The sequence below is a fragment of the Mus pahari genome, chromosome 18 (genome assembly GCF_900095145.1).
Source record: "Mus pahari chromosome 18, PAHARI_EIJ_v1.1, whole genome shotgun sequence".
In the NCBI taxonomy this organism is placed as follows: Eukaryota; Metazoa; Chordata; class Mammalia; order Rodentia; family Muridae; genus Mus; species Mus pahari.
Window position 1 is genome coordinate 21,074,131 of NC_034607.1, and position 23,477 is coordinate 21,097,607.

General features: G+C 40.7%; 2 protein-coding genes across 3 annotated transcripts in view; one reads left to right on the forward strand and one right to left on the reverse strand.

Moving 5' to 3' along the window:
* The window catches only part of Kat2b (lysine acetyltransferase 2B), a 105,030-nt gene extending 101,180 nt beyond the window's left edge, over window positions 1-3,850 (forward strand). The window contains exon 17 of one of the 2 annotated variants that reach the window (XR_003842458.1): window positions 1,789-3,850. Coding sequence is in view for 1 of the 2 variants with exons in the window: in XM_021217610.1 (XP_021073269.1) it covers window positions 1,789-1,982 (194 nt within the window). In the remaining variant the exon portion in view is untranslated. The remainder of the gene's footprint in view (window positions 1-1,788) is intronic. The other variant, XM_021217610.1, reaches the window with a different exon arrangement.
* A 2,945-nt stretch (window positions 3,851-6,795) lies between these two features.
* On the reverse strand, window positions 6,796-19,292 carry Sgo1 (shugoshin 1). The gene is made up of 7 exons (XM_021218373.2): window positions 19,094-19,292; window positions 18,464-18,663; window positions 14,480-14,556; window positions 12,393-12,436; window positions 9,955-10,761; window positions 7,623-7,812; window positions 6,796-7,409 (listed from the first exon to the last, which is right to left on the reverse strand). The coding sequence occupies exons 1-7, from the start codon at window positions 19,233-19,235 to the stop codon at window positions 7,298-7,300; spliced, it is 1,572 nt and encodes a 523-aa protein (XP_021074032.1). The 5' UTR covers window positions 19,236-19,292; the 3' UTR covers window positions 6,796-7,297.
* Between the last annotated feature and the right edge of the window lie 4,185 nt (window positions 19,293-23,477).

Here is a 23,477-nt window from a genome sequence, read left to right on the forward strand (position 1 = left end):
AGTGAGTTCCAGGACAGCCAGGGCTTTACAGAGAAACCCTGTCTCGAAAAACCAAAAAAGAAAAAGACTGGCACCCATCTCATTATTTTGCATGCTCCTTCCCCTTTTTGGTCAGTTCATAGAATCTAAGATGACTGGAAGAAGAAAGACGTTATCCTTTTATAAGAGCAAGTGTGGAAGGAGGGATGAACCAGTTGTACTTCTTTGGGAAGGCTGAAGCCTTCTGTGAGTCTAGCTGTGAGTGCTAGCAACCCTTTGGATTTATAACCAGTCCTGTTCCAAGAAAGAGTTTGAAGAGCTTTGAACCAACTTCGGGCTTTTCTTTTTCTTTTCTTTTCTTTTTTTTAAAAAATGCTTTGTATGTATATGTATTTATATATTTACTTATTTTTCAAGATAGTGTTTCTCTGTATAGACCTGGCTGTCCTAGAACTCACTTTGTGGACCAAGTTTGCCTTGAACTCAGAGATCTATCTGCCTCTGCCTCTGCCACCACACCCAGTTCTAATTTTCTTTTTAAAATTTTGCATGTAAAAGTGTTTGCCAGCATGTATGTACACCATGCATGGGAAGTGCCTGCAGAGGTTATAGAAGGGTCCTTGGCTCTCCTGGAACTGGACTTAGAGAAGGGAGTTGTGCTTGTGAGCCACTTATGGATGCTGGGAACTAAACCTGTGTCCCCTGCAAGCTAGTGCTCTTACTTCCCAGCCACCTCTCCAGCTCCCAACCTTGTATCAGATCGTCTCTGCACATGCATTATCCTATTTTGAGGCAGAATCATCACTGAATAGGCCTCACACTCAGCTTCAGCTTCCTGGGTGCTGGCTTTCCTCATGATTCATTCTTTTTGCACTTTACTTCTGATTATCCCCTACCGGTTTAGTTTCCTGCTCAGTCTCTTCACCCAGAGGCCCAGTGTCTTTCCTCTTTTTCCTCAATGAGAACTGTCCCACAGAGGTATTAGGAATCGAACTCAGGTCCCCGGCAGGAACAATATGCACTATCAATTTTAGTGAAGGAAAGTAGGCTATTTTCAGCTAGAGCAATGGTTCAGCTGGAGCAATGGTTCAGCACTTAAGAGCCCTGGCTGCTCTTCCAGAGGATCTGGGTTTGATTCTCAGCAGCCACGTCGTCACTTACTACCAACCCTCTTTAATTCTAGTTCTAGGGGATTCTATGTCCTCTTCTGACCTCAGAGAGCAGGAGGCATGTATGTGGCACACAGACATACACAGAAACAAAATATCTATGTAACTGAAATAACCATAAGTAGATTATTTGGTAAAGTTGGTCATTTTGACTTCATTGATGGACCCTCAACCAAAAGTTAGTTGTATTTTTTTTAGTATTACATGTGCAAGTCACTGTATTTGCAAATATGATATTAATTTTTCTTTGTATCCCACAAGAACAACTGTAAATTTAGTAAGCTGAGCTCAGCCTGATCATTTTTAGTGATCAGAGATTCTGTGCCAATACTCTGCCTGTCCCACTCAGCATCCATAAGTCCTCCACTGTCTCTTTAGTCTCCCGGTGCACAAGGGAAGGGAGCCGATGATAGCTGATGCTCCGTTTAACGTCAGTGTCTGGGCAGTGTTCTGTGAGAAATCCCTCTCAGTGGAGTACTCACGAATTGCTTCTGCTTACTCCCAAGAATCTTCCTTTACTATGACATCAGAGTGATAAAGATGTAAGCAAAGCAAGAGTGTAGATTTCTTCCCAAGTCCCCCTTGTCAGTTGCTGAGAGGGAAGAGTCAAGGGTCCCTAATGTCGTTGTTTCCCGTGCAGATCTGAAAACCATGAGTGAACGCCTCAGGAACAGGTACTATGTGTCTAAGAAGTTATTCATGGCGGACTTGCAACGCGTGTTCACCAACTGCAAGGAGTACAACCCTCCCGAGAGCGAGTACTACAAGTGCGCCAGCATCCTGGAGAAGTTCTTCTTCAGTAAAATTAAGGAAGCAGGGTTGATTGACAAGTGATTTCTTTCCCTTAGACACACATCAGCAGTGTGCCTAAAGCAGGTCATTTAGGTTTTTGGTTGCTTTTGTTTTTGTTTTTGTTTTTGTTTTTTTAAATGTACATCATGTGTTGAAGAGACTTGTAATAATTAGCACTTTTGAAAAACAAACAAAACCTCCTTTTAGCTTTTCAGAGACATATTTAAATGGAAATCATAGATTTTTTTTTTAATTTTGCGGAATAGATTTTAATCTATTTACTACTATCATGTAATTTTTCTCTGGCATGTCCAGTAGCTGACTATTGCATGGTAGATGATCAGGGGCTTCCTCAAAACCTGTATGTGAGGAAATTGCACACAGTACCAAGATTTGGGGTAATCTAGAGAAAAGTTTGACCATGAATGTCTCCATTTTTTTTCTAATGGAACATGAGAGTTTATTTTATTCTGAAGGACCTTAAGGGTCCGTGATACACCTGTGCTGTGAATGAACTGTGTGATGTTTGAAGTCTCACTGTAGACTTTTTATAAGTATATATTTTTAAAACACTCATCTAGATGAGGTGCTTTGAGCAGTTCTGAAAAAAAAAATGCAGCTTCCACAGTAGCAGCTGCCATGACTCCTAAGGAAGGGACGTTTTATAAGCTCCGGGGCTTTGATCATTCTGTCTACCCTATTACACAGACGTGAGAGTGCACAGCCACTATTTAATAATTCTTGGCAGGCATGTGTCCATCTCATATTTGACTTTGCTTGTGCAGGGCCCAACTTCTAAAAGATCTGTTCCCAGGCCACAAAGGTGTCAACTTGAAAACATTTGAGGATGAGTCAGTGTTAAGACATGTGGCCTAAACAGGAGCCCAGGGGAGCCTTGCTTCGATGTGTAAGGATTCGTTGTGTTTTCTGGTACATTCAACCCCATCAGCAGTGTCTATGTGAACATTTCCCATCTGCACTTGCAGATTTATGTTTGTCTGAGGAGAACTGAATTCTCACCAAAGTCCAGGCCAGTATTTTAACACCTGCATTGTTTTATTGGTCCAGGGTTACAGCCCACTAACATGTGCTGTACAATCTTATTAACCATTTTTGTCTTGGGACTCCAGCTTAGTGCTTGGATTTGTTTCCTAATTACACTACATAGAAAAGTGGGACACCTGCCAGCCCAACTCTGGGAAAAACCAACTAATATACAACCATATTAAATGAAGGCCACCTTAATGGTCTCGACACTAATTTTTATGATGCAAATTTATAAACTGATTTTTGTTTTGTAAAGGCTGAGGTTTTAAAAATGTATTTAATGTATGTTTTCTATCAGCATAAATTATATTGGGTCACTAATATTCATTAAAAATAGCTTGCAGAGGTAATGTGCTTGAAGGAAAATATCCTGGCATTGCTCCCGAGTGCTGCTTCCAACATGGAAGGCATGCTATATGTTCATAGTGTTCACTGAAGATGCCTCAACATTGGGAAATGTAAGGAACACTTTGAGTGGTGTCTAGACTATTAATGAAGAGTGGTAATACAGGTTGCATTAAGTGTCTCAGACTGGTTTTAAAAAAGCTTTGTACCGATTTAGCTGAAGCGTCTGTCCAGCTTGGTATCCTGTGAAAGTTTGTTATTTCCTGGGTAGACATTCTTAAAAAAAAAAAAAAAAAAAAAAGAGTATTGTCTTTCAAATCAGATGGTCTCTTCTATATTGAAAGCATTTTTATGTTTTCTAATTTAAAATTAATATTTTCTTATAGATATTGTGCAATAAAGCAGAAGTAGAATGTGGTTTTTGCAAATGCTTTAACGGCCGACAAAAACTTTACATTTGTAAAATTAATATATTGTACTGGTACAAAATAGTTTTAAATTATATTTTGAAAAGCTCTGTCTGGTGTTATGTTTTATTTCTCTAACTGTCTGAAGTTAAAAAGAACAATGTGTCACCTGGTATGAGCATCAATTACTTTTAGTCTGTACCCCCTAAGCCTTTGTGAACATGTCTAGACTTGCCACAGTTGTAGGAAGTTTTATAAACAAAAGAAAACAATGTAAAGCAAACCCTCTTTGCGTTGCTAGAGAGTCCGTTAAGCCCACTTCCAGAGGGCATATGGTTGGTTCCTCAGCACCTACATCTGATGCCTGTCATTCTAGCTCCAGCTCCTCTGTCCTCTATTCTCCACAGGCACTCATACTCATGTGCAAATATCCATACTCACACATATACACATAATTTTAAAAAATCCCATCTGCTGGAATGTCAGAAGGAAGATACTTCCTCTGTGTCACTTACTAAACCACGACCACTGAAAAAAATTTCATTCACATAAATGTCAGAAGTTTAAAAACAACCCATTATTTCCACTTTATATCTGACAGAGGAATGGGGAGAGGGCAAAATGCATATGATTTTTAAAACATCTACCATCCTCAAAACTCTCTCTCAAGCAATTACATCTGACCTGGGTGAGAGGACCCAGTAGTAGTTATGATGTTTGATGATTTCCTCAGCTAGAAGCAGGGCTTTGCCCTTTAAGCCTTCTGTTGTACCAAAAACAATGGTGTGAAAGGCAGGCTTCTGAGACCACAGGTAGAAGAGGAGCATGCACTGTATCATGCTCAAAACCCTGGGATCATTCTCACCAGTGATAGAGAGGGAGAGAGGTGCAGATGGTAATGTCAACCTATGTTCAAACTACATGTATGCTTAGTTGAGACTCTCCCAAGTAAGGAATGGATGAGGGTACAGCGTGGGAGAGACATGTTGATGTCCTCTTACACACGAGCTAACTTCTCCACCCTATACATTTATAGTTAAAAGAGAGAGAGATCCTATTTTTATGAACTTATTCATTGTGCATGCTTGTGTGTGTGTGTGTGTGTGTGTGTGTGTGTGTGTAGGTGTAGTTGGTTCTCTGCTTCCACTACATGTCCTGTCATGAGTTTTGGTAGCAAGTGCTATTACTGAGCCACCTCACTGGTTTAAGTCCCCCTGCTTACTGTCTCCCACTCTTCTCTAGGTCTCAGTTTATTTATAAATTACACATATTCATCTCCATGTTAGTTTTACTTTTTCGGTACAGTAGTCAGGGTCTCACAGATGCTCTACTGTTCTGTATCTCTGGCAGATACCCCTTATTGATCAATTACTGAAGATTGATGCCAAGACCACTGAGTGCTGTCATGTGGCTGTAACACACCTAATGAATCCTCCTTTAAGCCATAGCTCTCCATCTTTTCTAGAAGTAGAAAGCTGGAATACAATTTAATTCTCTCCATTTGTTGTTGCATGGATCTCCTTGTAGAATTGTTCCTCTTAATACCTCGTATGTTGTAACAAACTAGAACAGTTAAACGCCAGCTTTTAAAACTGTTACTAGAGAAGGAACAGAACACCAGGGAGTTGAGCTAAGAGATCAACATGTAAGCCTGTCCAATGCTGGAGGATCTGGTGGACATCATGAAGCAGCCTGCTGAGGAGCCTGCCTTTATACCAGGTCCTGGGGAACTACTGAACATTAACTGCAGCTGTAACGTTTAGCTGTAACTGTAAAAAGTAAGTGGCAACTGACTATGTCTCAAAAGAGGTCATTAAGTCTGGTTTATTTATATCATATTATACAACCACGGAAATAACTATATTACCAACCAGGGAAGTCTCAAACTCTTAAGTCAATTATAAACATAAATAATATAATACATATTTTATAAAAACACAATACATATTTTATAAAAATGTTGACACAAACCCCATAATAGCCATGAGTAAACACTACAGCAAGAATAAAGAAAGGTGAAGAAGACTAAAGGTTTAGCACCAGCTTTAAGATAAGTGACTGGCATGGAGCGAGTGAGCATCACTAGACATGCTGACCTATGAAGTAGCCATTTAAATGTCTATAGCAGGAAGTGGATTTTTGTTTGTTTGGTTTTTGAGATCCGTAGTACGGCTAATCTAAATAGGATCCCCCTGACTCAGTCTCTACAGTGCTGAAATTACACGTATGCATCACATCAGGCTTTGGAAAGCTTTTTTGACAAAAGGGGAGAAAATAAATTATCTGAGGTTCTGCAAGCCAAGTAGCAAAATTTAATCCAAATATTTTCTACTTTATGTCAACTACAGAAAAACTAAATTTAGCTTGTCCAAAACAGATACAGCCTTTCTCCATGTAGGCTGTACTATGGTAACCACGGCTACATGCAGCCAACTGGGCTGAACTGGACTTTTAACTGCAATTATATTTAGCTAAAATGGTTACTTTCAAGGTGCCATGACATTAGAAAATGATAAATGGAGTGGTTGAGGATTGCTGTGACTACTACCACACACAGGGTTGTGGGTCCAATCCTCAGCGCTGTAAACAGTGGCTAAAAATGTAAGGCTGTGATGGGCAAGAGGGATGCACATGAGTGATAGAGACACACTTTCAGTTTGATGGTAAATGTAGGAAGCCATGCAGATGTGGGTAAAATCTGAGATGACCAGTAGAAGGCCCTTCTGATAGCTTAAAATCTCCTGTTTGAGTGGGATTTATCCCTGGGCCTTGCTCATATGAGGCAAACGTTCTTCCGATTTAATGAAAATTGAAATGCTTTGATGTTGGCCCTGGAGGCTGCAGTTGGGAAAATTTGACAGGACAAATCTAATGGGAAGAAAAGGGGAACCAGGGAAGACAGAAGAGGTTCCAGCTAAGATGGGAGTGGTAAAGGCCAGAAAGGAAGATAATGCCATTAAGAGCAGAAGGAAAACACAATGGCAGTCATCATAGGCTTCAACAATGGACCAGTTACAATGATTTAAAGACATACATACACACATAAAAAGATTCAATTTTCTGAACTGGATATTTTTATTTTGTTCACATATCAAAACTAGAAGCCCTTTATTTACACCTTTACACTGCAGACTGACCACACAAAGGGCTAGCCTGAGATCCATGGCATGCTATTATTCCGCTGAGGAATAGCAGTACTCACAGTTCACAACAGTTACCTTGTTCCAGAACCCAGTTCATTAATTCTCTTAATCACGATTCGATACACATTTTACAGAAAGATTCACTGACAGAGGGGTCCTCATCTACTTACGTAAGGATTTATGAAAGATCTACACCCAATTTAAGTTTTCTACGGTGCAAGTTTTCTACTCTGCCTAAGGAAAAAATAAGGATGCCGGAGAAGTTTTAGATGTTGGTAATAATCCATACAACATATATGTCCAAGGGACCCTCCTGATCAGAGCCTGGTAAAGGTTCTGCCCATTGTGCACTGTCTCATAATATTCTATTAGGTAAAAAAGAAGGATCACCTTAAACAGTATCTAATCAAAGCAGTTACTGTGTTTGCTTTGTTCTTCTTTTAGGACGTCTCATACCCTTTTTCTGCTTGAAAATAGGAGAATTCAAGAAACACAAGTCCGTGAAAGGGTCCCCTCTTCTTAGCTTCCTGTAAGTAAAAAGAGAGAGAAAAGAGAGGGAGGGAGGGAGAGAGAGATTGAGATCTTAGGCATGATTACAAATACATGAGTTTGAAGTCAGCACAGGATTATTCTAACATTATGCCAGTCTTATGCTCAAATATGATACACTCGTGACAAAAGCACTGTCTTCAGTCCTCCCACGAGAGTCATTCTAGATGCGTCCACACAGTAATACTTACGAAGTGAGTGTTGGCTCTTTATAGCTTTTGATGGTGCTACACCTGCGTTTACACAGAGACACCGCTGGGCTGTCTTCATGACGTTTTGGAGGCAGAGAAAGCTTCCTGATTTTCACTATAGGACGCTGCAGGATATTGGTGACATCCTTTAGGCTACAATGAGGTGACTCTCGAGTCTCAGGTGGGATACCTAGGATATAGCATTTATTGAATATGGACCAGTGGATAAAAACCACAGAAATAAAACTGGGCTGTTATATATTGTAAACACAAAAAATATCTGGCACTTCATAATCAGTGATTAAAAATCTTTCTATTGCCTTCTTCCTTTTAATCCAGATAATGTAGAAACTGTGACAGACAAAAAGAAGTGCTAGCTACAACAGAATGTTTTACTAAAACTCAACATTCTTACCCAAAAGCTTAGATGTTATGAGTTGGTTTAAAGCATGACGTTGCATTTTAGTCACTTTAATACTTAGAATCACTGAGGCACCAGTCTCATTCAACACCAGTTTGTAACCCCGTTGGAGGCCCACTGACCACTAAGGTCCTTCAATTCATTCCATTAAACACACAAGAAAACTCTCTCTCTCTCTCTCTCTCTCTCTCTCTCTCTCTCTCTCTCTCTCTCTCTCTCTCTCTTTTTTTTTTTTTTTTTTTTTTTTTTTTTTTTTCCGAGGGTTTCTCTGTATAGCTCTGGCTGTCCTGGAACTCATTTTGTAGACCAGGCTGGCCTCGAACTCAGAAATCTGCTGGGATTAAAGGCGTGCGCCACCATTGCCTGGCACAAGAACTCTCAATCAGTCCATGAAGACCAGGATAAAATATGTTCCTATTGGTACTAATGTTAACAAAATTCAGATGTCTCGCCTACCATAAACATAAAGTTTCTTCCATCTCTGAGATTCTAGGTAGCTCTCCTACAATAAACATCCAGGTTCCTCTATCCCTGAATATCCAGCTGCCTCTTAAATCATAAACATCAAGGTCCCCTATCTCAGAGCTACATCTATATTGGGGGCCAGGTACCCTATGCATAGTGAGAATACTGTAAGAAAATCTCCAATGTAATAAAAAAAGAAAACCTTGATAAACTAAATAATAACTGTGAGATGACTTTAAGCCAAGCAGCCACAGTCTGCAGAGTATGTAGGTCTCAGTCTGTCCTCTTAACCCATCAATATATTCAATTCCAATATTAATTGCATAGAGTACCTCCAAACATCAGGATTAGACCAGCTGCTGTATTCTAGAATAACGCTTCACAAATTTAAGTATTTATAACCACAGGCAAAGTTCTAACAAGTTCTAATTCAAGAGATAGGATGGAACCTGTGTTGATGGTTGTTTTCAGGTAATGCTAGAAGTCTGGGGTCAAACTACTTCAGTGTTCATTTTGTTCTTTTCAAAACTTCTTATTTTCAAGAGAACACAAAGAGTAACAGTAATTCAATGAAAGCCTATGTTATTCAACTTCAATAATGATCAAGTTTGCCGATTCGGTTCAATTCTATCATCATACTATTTTTATCTAAAGTAGAGCAAACATTTATTACGAAAAGAGAAACAGCTACAGAGAGTGGAAAGAATACCCATGATGCATTGTTTAACAACAGAATCGTGCAAGCTACACTACTCAGCTGTTCAACTAGGAAAGTTTCATTGTTCAAGTTTTAATATCCGGGTTAAACAAACTGAGCAGGTTGACTGAGCTGTTACAGTGTGACCACATCTTGGAGATGCTAGGACTTGACAGCACGGAGCCGTTGCCACAGGAATCCTCACTCCCAGAGTCCTTGTGAGTAGGTGCAGGCTGAGGACTAACACTGAACCATTTTGATAATAGAAGAGGAAGAGTTTCTCAGCCAAAGTTTTCAGCAGTCAGATGAGACAAGAACTCTTTGCTCTCATAAGCTCACCAACAACTAGAAAAACAAGTTAGGGTTCCTATTAAATTAAATATATGTCTACTAAAATGAGGTCTTTTTTATTTTCCATGACTGTAAAGGTTTTTTAAATTCAAACCAACCACAGCAACCCTGTCACACTACTCAAGTCTCCTTTACTGATAAAAATCCAGCTTGTGGGAGGTAAGACTCCTGCAAGCTTCACATTTGTTTGAACTACTTCAACAACACAGCCGCATCTCCATTTTCCGCCCCCTCCTATTTAATCAGGCTGTTGCTTCCCCTACAGAGAGACAGATGGGAAGTCTCTAACCTCCTCCAGAGTGACAGATGGTAGGTACAATATCTAAGATTACATCCCCATCAGGGGCAACCATTTAGCAGAAACACTCAAAACACAGGCACAGCAGCACACTGCTTACCAGCAGGAGCTGTCGGTGGCAGTGCCTCCTCCGTCTCTTTTTCATCTGGGTACTCAAGTCCTCTTTTAGACCGAGGCCTGGTGACTGGTCTGTCTGACTCTGTGCAGTCTTGCAAGTGCTTGTAGGGAGGCAGGTAGAGGTCGTCACAATCATCCCCAGAGGCACTACTTTCAAGGGCACTCGCTTCTGAGGTGCTGCTGTAGGTTTCTTTGTTGCAGCCAACGTTCATTTTTTGTCGGAAAGGGGTGTGGTGGACAGTCTCTTTTAGATTAAAATCGTAAGCATCACTGGAACCGATACCTCCATCCCGTGTAGTAGGGGGTAAAGCCAGTTTATCGTTGCCTTGGTTGCCCTTACTCCTCAGTGAGGATTTGGATTGGCATCTCTGGTGGGCTCTTCTTTGCTCTGCTCTTCTTTTTTGGGCACGTTTATGCTTGCTTTTTATTTGTTCCGGTTTAGAGGATAACCTGACTTCCTGTGTTTCAGTACTCTCTGCTGGGTTAATCAGTCTAGAAGGTAAGTTAGTTTGGTCTTTGTTCCACAGACAGATACTTTGTTCTACATTTTCAAGTCTATGAAGGGTTATGGTTACTTCTCTACATCTACTTCCTTTAACTTCCCGAGACTGGGCCACTCTTGGACTGGCTTTACAATCCTCCAAAGCAGTGGAGTGACTTATATTACTAAACTCTCTCCTTAAGTGGCGACGGATAGATACAGCTCTGGGTAAGACTTCATCAGTAGACTCAACTTTACCTGAATCAAAATCGCAACCCCGTGTCTCTGGAGTAACAGCAGGACTTGGTTCTGACCATTTAAAAAACAAATGAGAAAAACTGTTATGCTTCAGAAATCTGCATTCCAAGAATATTAGAATTCAAAGTTGTAGCAGTTATTCAATAGTTTCTCTGTACTTACTATACATAAATAAAGACCTAGACAGCTCAACATCTATTTACTCCTCATTGAACAGACAGCTTACATCTTAAAAATACTGTTGGAATGAAAAGCCCAGATGTGTGTAGCTCATACTTGGAAGACAGATGCAGCTCAAGTGAGGTCCAGCTTGTGCTACACAGCTCTAGGACTGCCTGGGCCACAGAATGAGACACTGTCTCAAAATAAAACAAGAATTGAAGTCTGGTGCCAGCCTTTAATACCAACATTTAGAAGGCTGAGGCTCACTTTTGAGTTCATTGCCAGATGTACATAGCGAGATCCTGTCTCAAAAGAACAGAACAATACCCCCAACATAAGCAAATATATACTGATTATGTATACGTTTTAAGAGGGGTTTTATGTGCTTCTTGTTCCAAGGTTTAAAGAAAAAGCCTTTCTTTATAATCTGTGAATACAGAGGAAGAACTTCAAAAATCTGAAGTAGGAAAATATACTGAAGCTAAATTAGTTTTTCAAAGTGACTAAGATTTGGATAATTGCTAATTAGGCCTTTCAGAAAAACATAACCTATATTTGTAGAAACAGCAGGGTTTTCATCTGACTTAGCTTACTCAAACTTCATCCATGCTGGGCACCCCTTAGTACAAAGTGGCGCCCTCTCCAGTCCTTCCGCTGAGATGTTTCATTTTCCCTGAGGCTACAGAAAGTAGACTGTATTCCTAGACTACAATAGGGTTAACTAAGTCAATTTATGTAAAATGCTACAGCAGAAAGCAGTTGGTTACAGTTACAGATACAACCACAATTTCTTCTTATAGACTGGGTACAATGAATCAATGTGTTGTCGCTGTTTTTCTTTTTTTCTTTTTTTTTTTTTTTGAGACAGGGTTTCTCTGTGTAGCCCTGACTGTCCTGGAATTTACTTTGTAGACCAGGTTGGCCTCGAACTCAGAAATCTACCTGCCTCTGCCTCCTGAGTGCTGGGATTAAAGGCGTGAGCTACTACGCCCGGCTTGTCGCTGTTTTTCATGACAGGGTCTCAACTGTATACTCAGAAGGCCTAGAACTCCTAAGCCTACTGTTGCACTGTGCTAGCTAGCTTTATGTCAACTTGACACAAGCTAGTCATCTGAGAAGAGGAAGCTAGAATTTAAAAAAAAATGACTCCATAAGATCCAGGGAAGGTGAGAATGTAGGGCGTTTTCTTAATTAGTAATTGATGAGGAAGGATCCAGTCCACTGTGTGTGGTGTCATACTGGGGCTGGTGGTCTTGAGTTCTTTAAGAAAGCAGGCTGAGCCGGGTGTGGTGGCACATGCCTTTAAACCCTCCTGAGTGCAGCACCCTCCTGAGTGCTGGGACTGCAGGTGACTCAAGCCTTGGAGGGATTATTTTAATCTTATATCAGTCTACGTAAGATAAAGTTACTTTGAACAGAATAACAGACAAGTAGACTTAAAAGATAAAAAGAAGATAAAAAATGAAATTAGGTTACTTGCCCATAATGATCAATATTTTTAGATTTTCTATCTGACGTACCTGTGCCTTGGTAGGGACAATCAGTTTCTTCAACAGCAATTTGCCTTAAAGAATAACAATGAAAAACAGAAATATTAGCAATTATGTCAAAAGAAACCTAACATTTTCCCAGGCTATATGTTTGCTGTATCATTTCAAAATTCTAGTCCAAATCCCCACACTCTGATGTTGCTTACATGAGGCCTGGTATTTTCTTTTTCAACTAGTATTAACTCTCACTGGAAGAAACAAATCAAGGTAGACATTTCCTTCTGAAAATGTGACATAATTCAATCTCACGTCACAGTAGGAACAGTTACTCAGCTCTTCAGAAGCTGACATCACTAGTGAGGCTATCATGTGGTATATGCTTTAATGTCATGTGGTATATGCTTTAATATCATGTGGTATATGCTTTAATGTCATGTGGTATATGCTTTAATATCATGNTGCTTTAATATCATGTGGTATATGCTTTAATGTCATGTGGTATATGCTTTAATATGTGGTATATGCTTTAATATCATGTGGTATATGCTTTAATGCTGTCAACTACAGATTCTTCTCCTTTATTTTCTTTAAAACTTCCACTCTTTTTTGCTTCATGAACCAAGTTTTCTTCCACTCAAAACCTGTAACTGATAATTTGTAATTTTATTCTTGGTTAAAAAATTTACACTTTGTTATAAAATTAAAACATAGGTTTGGTAATAAAGTATAAGGGAACTACTAATTATCTTGAAATCTAACAAAAATCTGATTACCTTGTTTCATCTAACTTCATTAGTCAGATCTTAAAATCCAACAGTTTAAAAAGGACTAAAGCTTAATAGTGACCCATGGGGCTAGAAATGGTATTTATGACTTCTTCTGTAAAAAACGATATAGACGTTAAAAGGGCTAACAACACTGTCTATGGCATTCACTCTTGGGACTATCGGCCAAGATCTGGAAACACTGACTGCCCGAGTGGCTCCTGGCACAGTGGTACAGGCCAAGAGGCTACACACCCTGCAACATGCCCAGCATGTGGGCAACCCCAGCTCAGTGGCAGCACACCAAGGCTGAGGTCTCTGCAGAGTGAAGCCATATGCTTTCCTAGTTTTTTTTTTTGGTTTCAATTCAAGGTTTAGTCATGTAACCCAGGCTATCTTTGAATGTCCTCCTGGATCAGGCTCCTAAACACTGGGATTACAAACTCACTGTGATGTTCTGTATTTTATCGACAGTTTTAGATCTATAGCTACACTTGTTAGTCAAACTCACTAAGTGGTCTGGTTAAAAGCTGGATATTTCATACCGGCAAACAGAAAAAATAAGTTTTCTCCAATCAAGTTTCTCTAGGAATATTAACTACACTCTAGGGCAGACCCCACACCCAGGAGTGGCGGTGGCAAGCACAGAACAGACTCAGTATATTTTCTGTTTTGTTTTGGCTTTTTTTTTTTTTCCTTATTGGTCTTTTGCCTGTTTGTTCTGATTTTCATTTTTGTGTTTCTTGTTTTCTTTTTGTCTCTCTCTCTCGAGAGAATGAACATAATGTTGGCTGGACAGAGAAGATCTAGGAGTTGGGGGAGGGGTAAATGATCAAAATACATTGCTTGAAAAAACTGTTTGATCAAAAGAGATGGGTATTTTCATATATATAATTAAGTCTCCGTAGTTCATGAAAGAACATTAAAAATATATATATATAAAAAAGAAGCTGGGCAGTGGTGTCGTACGCCTTTAATCCCAGCACTTGGGAGGCAGAGGCAGGCGGATTTCTGAGTTCGAGGCCAGCCTGGTCTACAGAGTGAGTTCCTGGACAGCCAGGGCTACACAGAGAAACCCTGTCCCCCTCCCTGCCCCCCCCCAAAAAAAAACCAAAAACAAAAACTAGACTGAAAGAAAACAGTTAAAAGAAAGTTTCTAACTCTTAGTCATTAAAGCACCTAAACAAAAGAAAAAGAGAGCTCTAATTTTCCATATACAATAGTATTTGAGCATCAAATTCTCTTAAGTATACTCCCAGTAGAAAAAGCCCCAGACTCTAGACACAAATAATGTCAATTTCCTTTAACAAATGGATCAGTATTAATAGAAACAATAACGAACTTGGCACTCACTGCAAGGTCTTCTCTGACAAGTCCCTGGTTGTCCTGTCAATGCTGGAGACCACTTCTGAGGGACGTCCTTTCCTGTTCTGTTAATATATTAAAACAAAAACTAACAAGGATGTACTGCTATGAAGTATGCATATGCACTCTGCATTATTAATATATTGCTGAATGAACAAATACATTTGCTGACAGTCTACAGCACTGCCATGTAGTTTCAGGAACTAGGATTCCAACAGCTGAAACATCACACTCTGCCTCTTAAAGCTTATATTCCGGTGTACACCACACTCTGCCTCTTATAGGTTATATTCCAGTGTATGCCATACCCCACTTCTTAAAGCTTATATTCCAGCTTATACACCATACTCTGCCTCTTAAAGTTTATATTTTAGTGTATAAAAAGACAATTTAAAAACGGTTCAGCAAGATAGGTCACAGGTAAAGTCACTGGACATGCAAGCCTCGTGATGAGTTGGCTCTGTGGCACCCAGCGTGGAAGGAAACAACCCCTGGAAGGTGTCTTCTGACCTTCACATGCACACTGTGGTACCTGTGCGCCTCCTCCCAATGAAAAAAGACACGTCTGATTTTTACACAGTGAAAAGTGCTATGAAGGCAACATAGGAGCGAATCGAGAGCAACTGAGGTCGAGAGCTCTATGACACAGGGATGCTGATGTAAAATATAAGAACTAGTCAGCTATTGGAAGAGCAGGAGGAAGAGAAAGCAGTGAAAACAGCAAATACAGAAGTTGTGAAACAGGACAAGTCCTCATAAGAACATAGGCCAGTGTGACTAAAGCACAGAAACTGAGACGAGTCGGAGGTGTGCATCTACTAGCCAGCTAGCGAACAGGCCTGAGAGCTATGACTTTGATAAGAAGGTCAGTCTAATGGCGTGGAAACTCATTTAAATATTAAGTAAGGCAGTAAAATGATCAGCTTTGAAAAGATCAGTCTGGCCCATATGAAGCATGGTTCAAAAGGGACCCAGAGTAGAAATAGTTAAGAGATCATCAAAGCAAATGAAGATAGGTGGCTAGGTAGGACTGGAGCTGGGCCTCTAGTGGTAAAGCCTGGGGGATGGCTCCACTAATAAAACATGCAGAACCCGAGGGGTCTGTGGCATATCCATAGTTAAGCAAGCTGCCAAGGAGTTTCTGTCAAGGGTTCCATCATTCTCAACATTGAGTAGATGAGTATACTTGGAAAAGAGGACCCCAACCATGTGCGAGGACTGAAAGCGGATGGGCTGATGGTCAGAGTGAGTGAGCAGGCTACTCCACCGAGATAGGTAGCAGTTACAGAGGAAGAACTGGGCACAGCCTAATCTTAGCACTCTGCTGCTGAGGTAGGAAGAAAATCAATGTAAGGATAGCTGGGCTTCAGACTGAGTTCTGGGCTTGCCCAGGCTACAAAGAGAGACCCTGCTTCCATTAACAACCAACCAAACAAGGAGAAAGGCAGAAGTGCACAGCGTACTTGAGAATTGGAAAGCAGGGTTGAGCTTCGTAGAAGTCTGTTTGAGATACTTTCTAAAATCAAGTAGCACCTCCGAGTGTATACATCTGAAGCTGTGTTTAGGCTTTGATATTTGAATTTGATAGCCTCCAGAAGTCAATTATATAACCATGGTAGGATTTAACATGTGCTCAGGGCAGCAAACATTTACAAACAAAAAAGCTGACAACACGGAAGACTAACAGACAACAGCAAGAATGTAGGAAGAAAATGCAGGGCAAGTCTGGTGGCAAGAAAATTAATGGATCAATACTTTTAAGAAGAGAGACAGCATATCCCTACAAGGTTAAGAAACAAGGGCAAGCCAAATGGCAGCACACAAGTTTTGGTGATCTTGACACAGCAAGAGTACATGATTTAAATGAGATAGAGTTTTACTATAAAGACCTGGCCGGCCTAAGACTAAACTCCCTATGTAGTCCAGACTGGCATTGGCCCTTACAGAGATCTGAATGCCCCTTGTTTCTCCAACGCAGGGATTAAAGCTATGAACACCATGCTTGGTCCCCTTTTTTCCTAAAGTTCTGTTGTGAGGGAGAAACAAAACAGATGGAAACCTGACCAAGAGTGGTTTGGGTTTCTATAGACACTACACCTCTTAAATATAATATAAACATATCACATATAAAATATAAAGTTTTACAATAAGACATAGGAACTACTAGAAAATGATAGTGCAAAAGAAACATGCTTTAAAAACTTCCCTTCTTTGTCTATACATTTGTAAAACACTACTTATTTGGGGGGACGGCATGTGGAAGCATGCATAGATATCAGAGGTCAACTTTATTTTTGTGGGGGCAGGGGGAGTCAGTTCTCTTTCTACCTCCTTGAGCCCCAATGACTGGACTCAGCTCATCTGGATGAATCCACGGGTGGCAAACCCAATCTTTGGTTCCAAATTTCATTTTTTTTTCCCCACAATTACTTTTGCAGCATTTGCGATGAATGAACTCAGGACCTTATACATTCTAAACAAATATTCCACTTCTGAGCTACAGACTCAGCCCAAGAAAACCTTATACTAAAACATCTCAACCTGCGCATGGCGGCACTTTAACCCCAGCACTTAGATGGCTGAGGCAGGAAGACTCTCTGTAAATTCGGGGTCAGCCTGGTCTACACAGTGAGCTTGAGACCAGCCTGGTCTACATAGTGAGACCCTGTCTGAAACAAACAGCGTTAAGCTCTCTACTACTGAAAAATCAACCCTGAACAGTGAAGCACAGGTATAGGATGGTTCACAATGAGTGATCACATGCACACATCCATATGACAGAAAAAAAAAAGCAAAGCACCTTATATTAAATGCTAAGTATATATCAGCAACTAACTATAACAATACATTTTACTGAAAATCATTACTAGATGGCATTGAAGGCATGAGAATAATAGAATTTTTTTCCCCTACTGTTTTGAGGTTTATGTCATTAAGTAGTCACTGAATACTGGTTCGTGTTCTTTGTTTTTAAAATACTGGTTCTTTTAATTTCAGCAAAAACTGCGACGTAGGGGCTGGAGTTATGGCTCAGCAGTCAAGAGTGTGAACAGCTCTTTGGGAGAACCCAGGTCTGGTTCCCAGCACCTATTTCAAGTGGCTCAAAAATGCCTCTAACTCCACTCCCGAGAGAATCCAATGTCTCTGGCCTCCATGCACACACACACACACACATACACACACACACACACACACACACACGATTAAAAAGGAATTGTTTAAAAACTGGAAAACCAAGGCTGGTGAGATGGCTCAGCAGGTAAGAGAACCCGACTGTTCTTCTGAAGGTCCTGAGTTCAAACCCCAGCAACCACATGGTGGCTCACAACCATCTGTAACGAGATCTGGCGCCCTCTTCTGGAGTGTCTGAAGACAGCTACAGTGTACTTACATATAATAAATTAAAAAAACAAAAAACAAAAACTGGAAAATCATGGGGGGGATTCAGATACCATTAGGTTTACCCTGTAGTAACTGACTGAAAAAGGAGGAAAAAAAGATTAAGTGTTGAAGGAAAACAATCTTTAAAAAGTAATTGAAATCTTAGAGAAAAGTCATGATGAAATCATACATAGACTTCAAAAATCTCTTCTAGAGATGTCTCACTGTGTAGTTCAGGTTGGCCTACAGCTTGGGTCTTTCTGAGTTAGCATATTGAGTTCTAGAATCAGAAAATCGCAGGTATACATGACACTCAGGAAGAAATAGCACCTTCTAGAAAGATAATTGTCTTCTATAATGTCTATGAACATATTATATGTGAGGGTCCATGTATGTATGTTACTTATTGCTATATAACACCTAATGTTATCCTCTGAACTGCACACACACACAAAGTAAATGAATATAATGAAATATCTTTTTAAAAAGTGACTCTCCGAAGAACACTTAGAATATTTTCCATATCTAAATCTATATAAAGCTGAACTGCATATAGCAAAACTACATAGAAAAGTTTTGTACTGAGTGTACCTGAGCAGTTTCTTCACTTTGTCGGGAGGCTAGCTTCTCTTTCAAGGCATACAGCTGACACGTAAGGTAGTAGCATTCTCTCCTCAGCTGCAGGATGATATCCTGTGCTTCTCTCACTTTGCATTTTTCATTCTCCAAAGCCAAAACTAACAACCTGTTGTTATCTTGGTAATACTTCAGTAGTGTAGAAGTGTTGTTAGCTATAAGATAAAAATTTCAGTTATTAAGCTTCAACCTAGAAGGTGAAGCAGAGGCGAGCGATCTCTCTTGATGGACGGCTAGGAGTGCTTGCTAGGAAACCAGTGAGGCTCACAGGTCCAATCCCCTAAAGAGCCAGGTGTGGTCCTGCACACTGGTGACTCTATTGGCTGCGGCCGGAGGGAGGGAAGGTAGGGTGTTGAAGGTGTGTGGAGACAGGAGGATCTCTGGGGCTTGATTGGCTGCCACAATAGCTTCATGTTCAGTGAGAGACCCTTTGCAGGGGGACAGGGCAGAGAATACCAGGACTCCACGTCTGCTGCAGCAACACCCCACTGTGTTCCACACACAAAGAAGAACACACACTACACATACAAATGCCACACTTTCAAGGCAAGAATGCTTTAAGAAGTCAACACAAAAAACTCTTACTGGGAACTTGGCTCGGGGCAACAATAAAGGACTTGCGTTTTCCAATCGCCGCCAAGTTTTTATTCTTTTTTTCTTTCATTCGCTTCTTAATGTCTTCGAGGGTATCTTGAAAGGACCTTTTCTGGCACCTTTCCTTAGCCATCTTTGTCGTTGAATTAAAAAACAAAACAAAACAAAAAAAACACTTCTCAGATATTTTCAAATATAAAATTTAAGAAAGAAAGCACAGGTTGTTCAACAAGAAGGGCTTACACAAGACTAAATTGTAAACTTACTTCAAAAAAAAAAAAACCCAATAATTTTGATTATTCAGCTTAGAAATATTAAGTCAGGTGGTGTAGAATAATCCAAGCTACTAAAGAGGCTAAGGCAGGCGGATCACAGATTTAATCTTGGGCTACATAGTGAAACTCATCTAAAACAAAACAAAACAACAACAACAAAAAGATGTTAGAATTAAGCCATCATAAGAAAAAATAGCCTATAAAATATCATTCATGTTTTTGCCATAACTTTGTCTTCTATTATTTCATAGGAAAGTATTAAATAGTTCCAGAAAGTATCAATTATTCATTTTATACTAAATATTCATTGGAGGGGTACAAGATTCTAGGCTCTATGGGAACTTCTTATTATTTTGGGACAGGATACTGCTGTTACCCAGTCTAGTTTGAACTTAAGAGCTCTGATGTCCTTCCTACCTCAGTCTTCTGAGTAGCTAGGACCACAAATGTATGAGCCATAAACAGGCTTACTTTTCTTACAATGTTTATGGCCAACCTTTAGTGTTTAGGATTACAGTATTAGTTCAGAAGAAATTTATATGTATATCTGGGTTTCTGTTTGGCAGCTTTTCTCTAGTAATTTTGGGGCTGAGAAAACATGTATTCATGTTAAGAACAGTAGCGTGCTTCAAGCAAAATAGACTTCCTGGTCTCAAAATTGTAAACTGTTGCCAACCACAATGTGTACATATAATTGTCACCACAAGAACTATCTTGATTCATCTCCTCTTAGTTAAGTGTTTTCTTGAATCTCTTCTTGAGTATTTTCACCAGGGCTTATTTTCCTCCACGCATAATGAAGTCTTAAATAGGTACTGTATATCTTATCTAAACCTTTATTTCTATCAATGTTTGTACGATAGATTGGAGAGGGGAGTTCAACAGAACAAATGCAACTACTTCTTAAAAGAACGGGTGGGTCACCATCAAGTTTTAAAACTTTGCACAGGAGACATCTGAGTGACATACAGAATGAATAACTGATGGAGTTAAAGTCGATTACAGCTTGTGTGTGTGTGTGCGCGAGCACAGTGGGCTGGAAATGGGGCTTTGTGCGCGCTAGGCAGTAATGTGTCAGCGAGAAAGTCCCCTCTCCCGGCCCCTATTTGATACTTTAAAAGCAAATCCCGATCTAAAAAAGTTTTTGCTACTTTGATTTGAGCAAAAGCCCTATCGATCTTGGGGTGCTCGCTTTCGCGAGCGGAACGCGTCGTCCTGTCGGATAAATACTTCCAGGCCCGCCGCCCGTACCGCTCCGTACCTCGGCCACTCAGGTCCGGACGAGCCGATGGAGCCTCCCGCTCCGCCGCGCGGCCCGCAGCCCGCAGCTACCGCCGCAACATTCGAAATTCTGCCTTACGCTTATCCATTGGCTGGCCGGATCCCGTCACGTGACACTCCGGCCCGCCCTCCTCCGTCGACGCAGCGCCGGGCCCGGGGATGGCATCACGTGACGTGGCTGCGCACGCGCAGGCGTGGCTGGGGTGGGGTCGAGGGGGTGGAGTCAGGCTGGGATTGAGGCCTTGGCTCGGCGTCCGCCTTCTCGGGGTTTAGAGGTCTAGCGACTTTGAGATTGGGTCTTGTCTGGGTGGGTCCCTGACTTCCTGTTAGGCCTGGGGTGTTGACACAGGGCTGAGAGCCCAGCTCTCAGAAGGCTGAGGCCGGAGAACGACGAGTTCGAGTCGAGCTTTTTGAGTCGGAGCACGAACGATCAAAACAGATCCTGGCGGGGCTGGTCGGCACGCCCAAGGCTCTTGTGCTCAGTGGCGCGCCCGTGTGGCAAACGTCCATCCAGCCTGTTATGCAAGCGCATGGCTCGCAGAATAGGACGGAAGTGAGAGACTGGGCTCTCCAGGTTCAGCCTGCAGGCGAGATCTGCCGGTGGGCCCGGGGGATTCAAGGAAGAAACTCCCTAGTGACAGCTCGATCCTGTCCCGTGCGTTTACTGAATGGATTTACAACCGTCTGCGCTGTACCTCCAGAAGTCATTCTAGTGCAGCAGCAATGACTGAATTAGAAGGGCAACTTGTACAGGAGAGGTTAAGGAACGCTGCTCCGGGCTGGGATCCGTTTTTTTTTTTAAGTGCTTTCCGGGGAACAATCTAAACTTTTTTTTTTTTTTTTCATCAGTTCCTGATAATAGTCAAGGAATTGGGTTTAGTCATGCTGGGAAAAGTTCAGCATGCTTACACATCAGGCAGTGTTTACTAGGTAGTTCTTAGGACACACGAAGAAAATGGGAAGGGGAAGGTGGCAGCAGGGAACCTTACCACAAGAAATTTGGAGCCTCGACAGTTGAGTAATTGCTTCATAANTCATATCCTTGGCAGATGTCTTGAGCAATAAGGTAGATATAGGTAGGTAGTATAACAAAAGTTATATTTTATTATGTTGGTCATCACACAAGGTTCACACTCTAATTTGTTAACTAGGGTCCTAAGATTATCGTTCCACGGCTGCTCATTTATGGCTCTCTTCTTTGTTTTCTGTTTGTTTTTTATTTGTTTTTTGTTTTTGAGACAGGGTCTTGTAGCCCAGGATGGCCTCTAACTCCTTATGTTGTAGAGAAGTCTGTGTACCTTTGGCTGTTTTGGAACTCACTATATATTTGAGTCTGGCCTCAAATGCAAACAGATCCACCTGCTTCTGCCGCTTGAGTGCTAGATTAAAGGTGTGTTGTACCACCATGCCCATCTCTTAAAAAAGTTTTTTTTTTTTTTTTGGTCTGTTTATTTGACATTCAAAAAAAAATGGGTTGAGGCAGGAGCATACTTCAAATTCGTGATATTTCTGCGGTGACCAGGAACTCACAGAGGTATGCTAGCCTTTGCCTCCCAAGTGCTGACATTAAAAAAAAAATTTTTTTTTTAAAGATTCATTTGGAAATGTGGATGTGATCCAGATACTAAAAGCTTTGCTGCTCTTGCAGAGGACCCACGTTCAGTTCTGAGCACCTATGTCTGGCAGCTTACAACCACCTTTAACTTCAGCTCCAGGGGATTTGATGCCCCTTTCATGGGCACCTGTGTATGGCATGTGGCATACACGATCAAAGAGAACACATACATATATACAAAAATAAGAATGAAAAATCCTTTGAAAGATTCTTTAATAGTTACCATGTCATGTGCTGTGCATTAATTTGAGCAGCATCCAAAGATTGTACCTGGCACACACTCGGGGTCTTTCGCCTTTGCAATCAAACTCTCCCAATAAACGTGTGCAGAAGAACCCTGTTGTGGTGTTTTCCTGGCTGGCGAGTCGGGCGTCTACAGTGGTGTCCAGTTCCATCTGTTTTCCTGCAGTGACATCACTTTGTTCTATATAGTTGAATAAATCTCTGTTGTTCCTGTTTGATCTACTCACCTATTGATGGACATTGAGCTAGATCCATATCTTGGATTTTTCGGTATCTAATAGGTGATCATGTGATTTTTTTCCCCCAGTTTGCTTATATGGTGGATTACATTAATGTATTTTTGTATATTGAACCATCTCTACATCCCTGAGATGAAACCTACTTGATCATGGTACATGATGTTTTGATGTGTTCTTAGATTTAATTTGAAAGTATTTTACTGAGTATGTTTGCCTCAGTGTTCATAAAGGAAATTGGTCCAGATTATAGGTGTGTAGGGCTACACCTGTCTCAGTCATTATTTTGATTACAATGTTTCTATGTAAATGATGTTTATATATGGTTTTTTCTTTTTCTTTTCTTTCTTTTTTCTTTTTCTTTTTTTCTTTTTTTTGGTTTTTCGAGACAGGGTTTCTCTGTGTAGCCCTGGCTGACCTGGAACTCAACTCTGTAGACCAGGCTGGCCTCGAACTCAGAAATCTGCCTGCCTCTGTCTCCCAAGTGCTGGGATTAAAGGCGTGTGCCACCACTGCCTGGCTATATATGTATTTTTATATTCATAGTTTTGTATTTCTTAAGTCTTTTATATTTTTCAGTAAGAAAAGGGGTTGTATCTTTTAGGAACTCATACTCCTTTTGTTCTTAATTCCTTTGTGCTGACCTGTTCATTTGGCTTGTTTCCTGCCTGGAAAATTCCTTGGTTTCTTTTTTTTTTAAAGATTTATTTATTTATTATATGCAA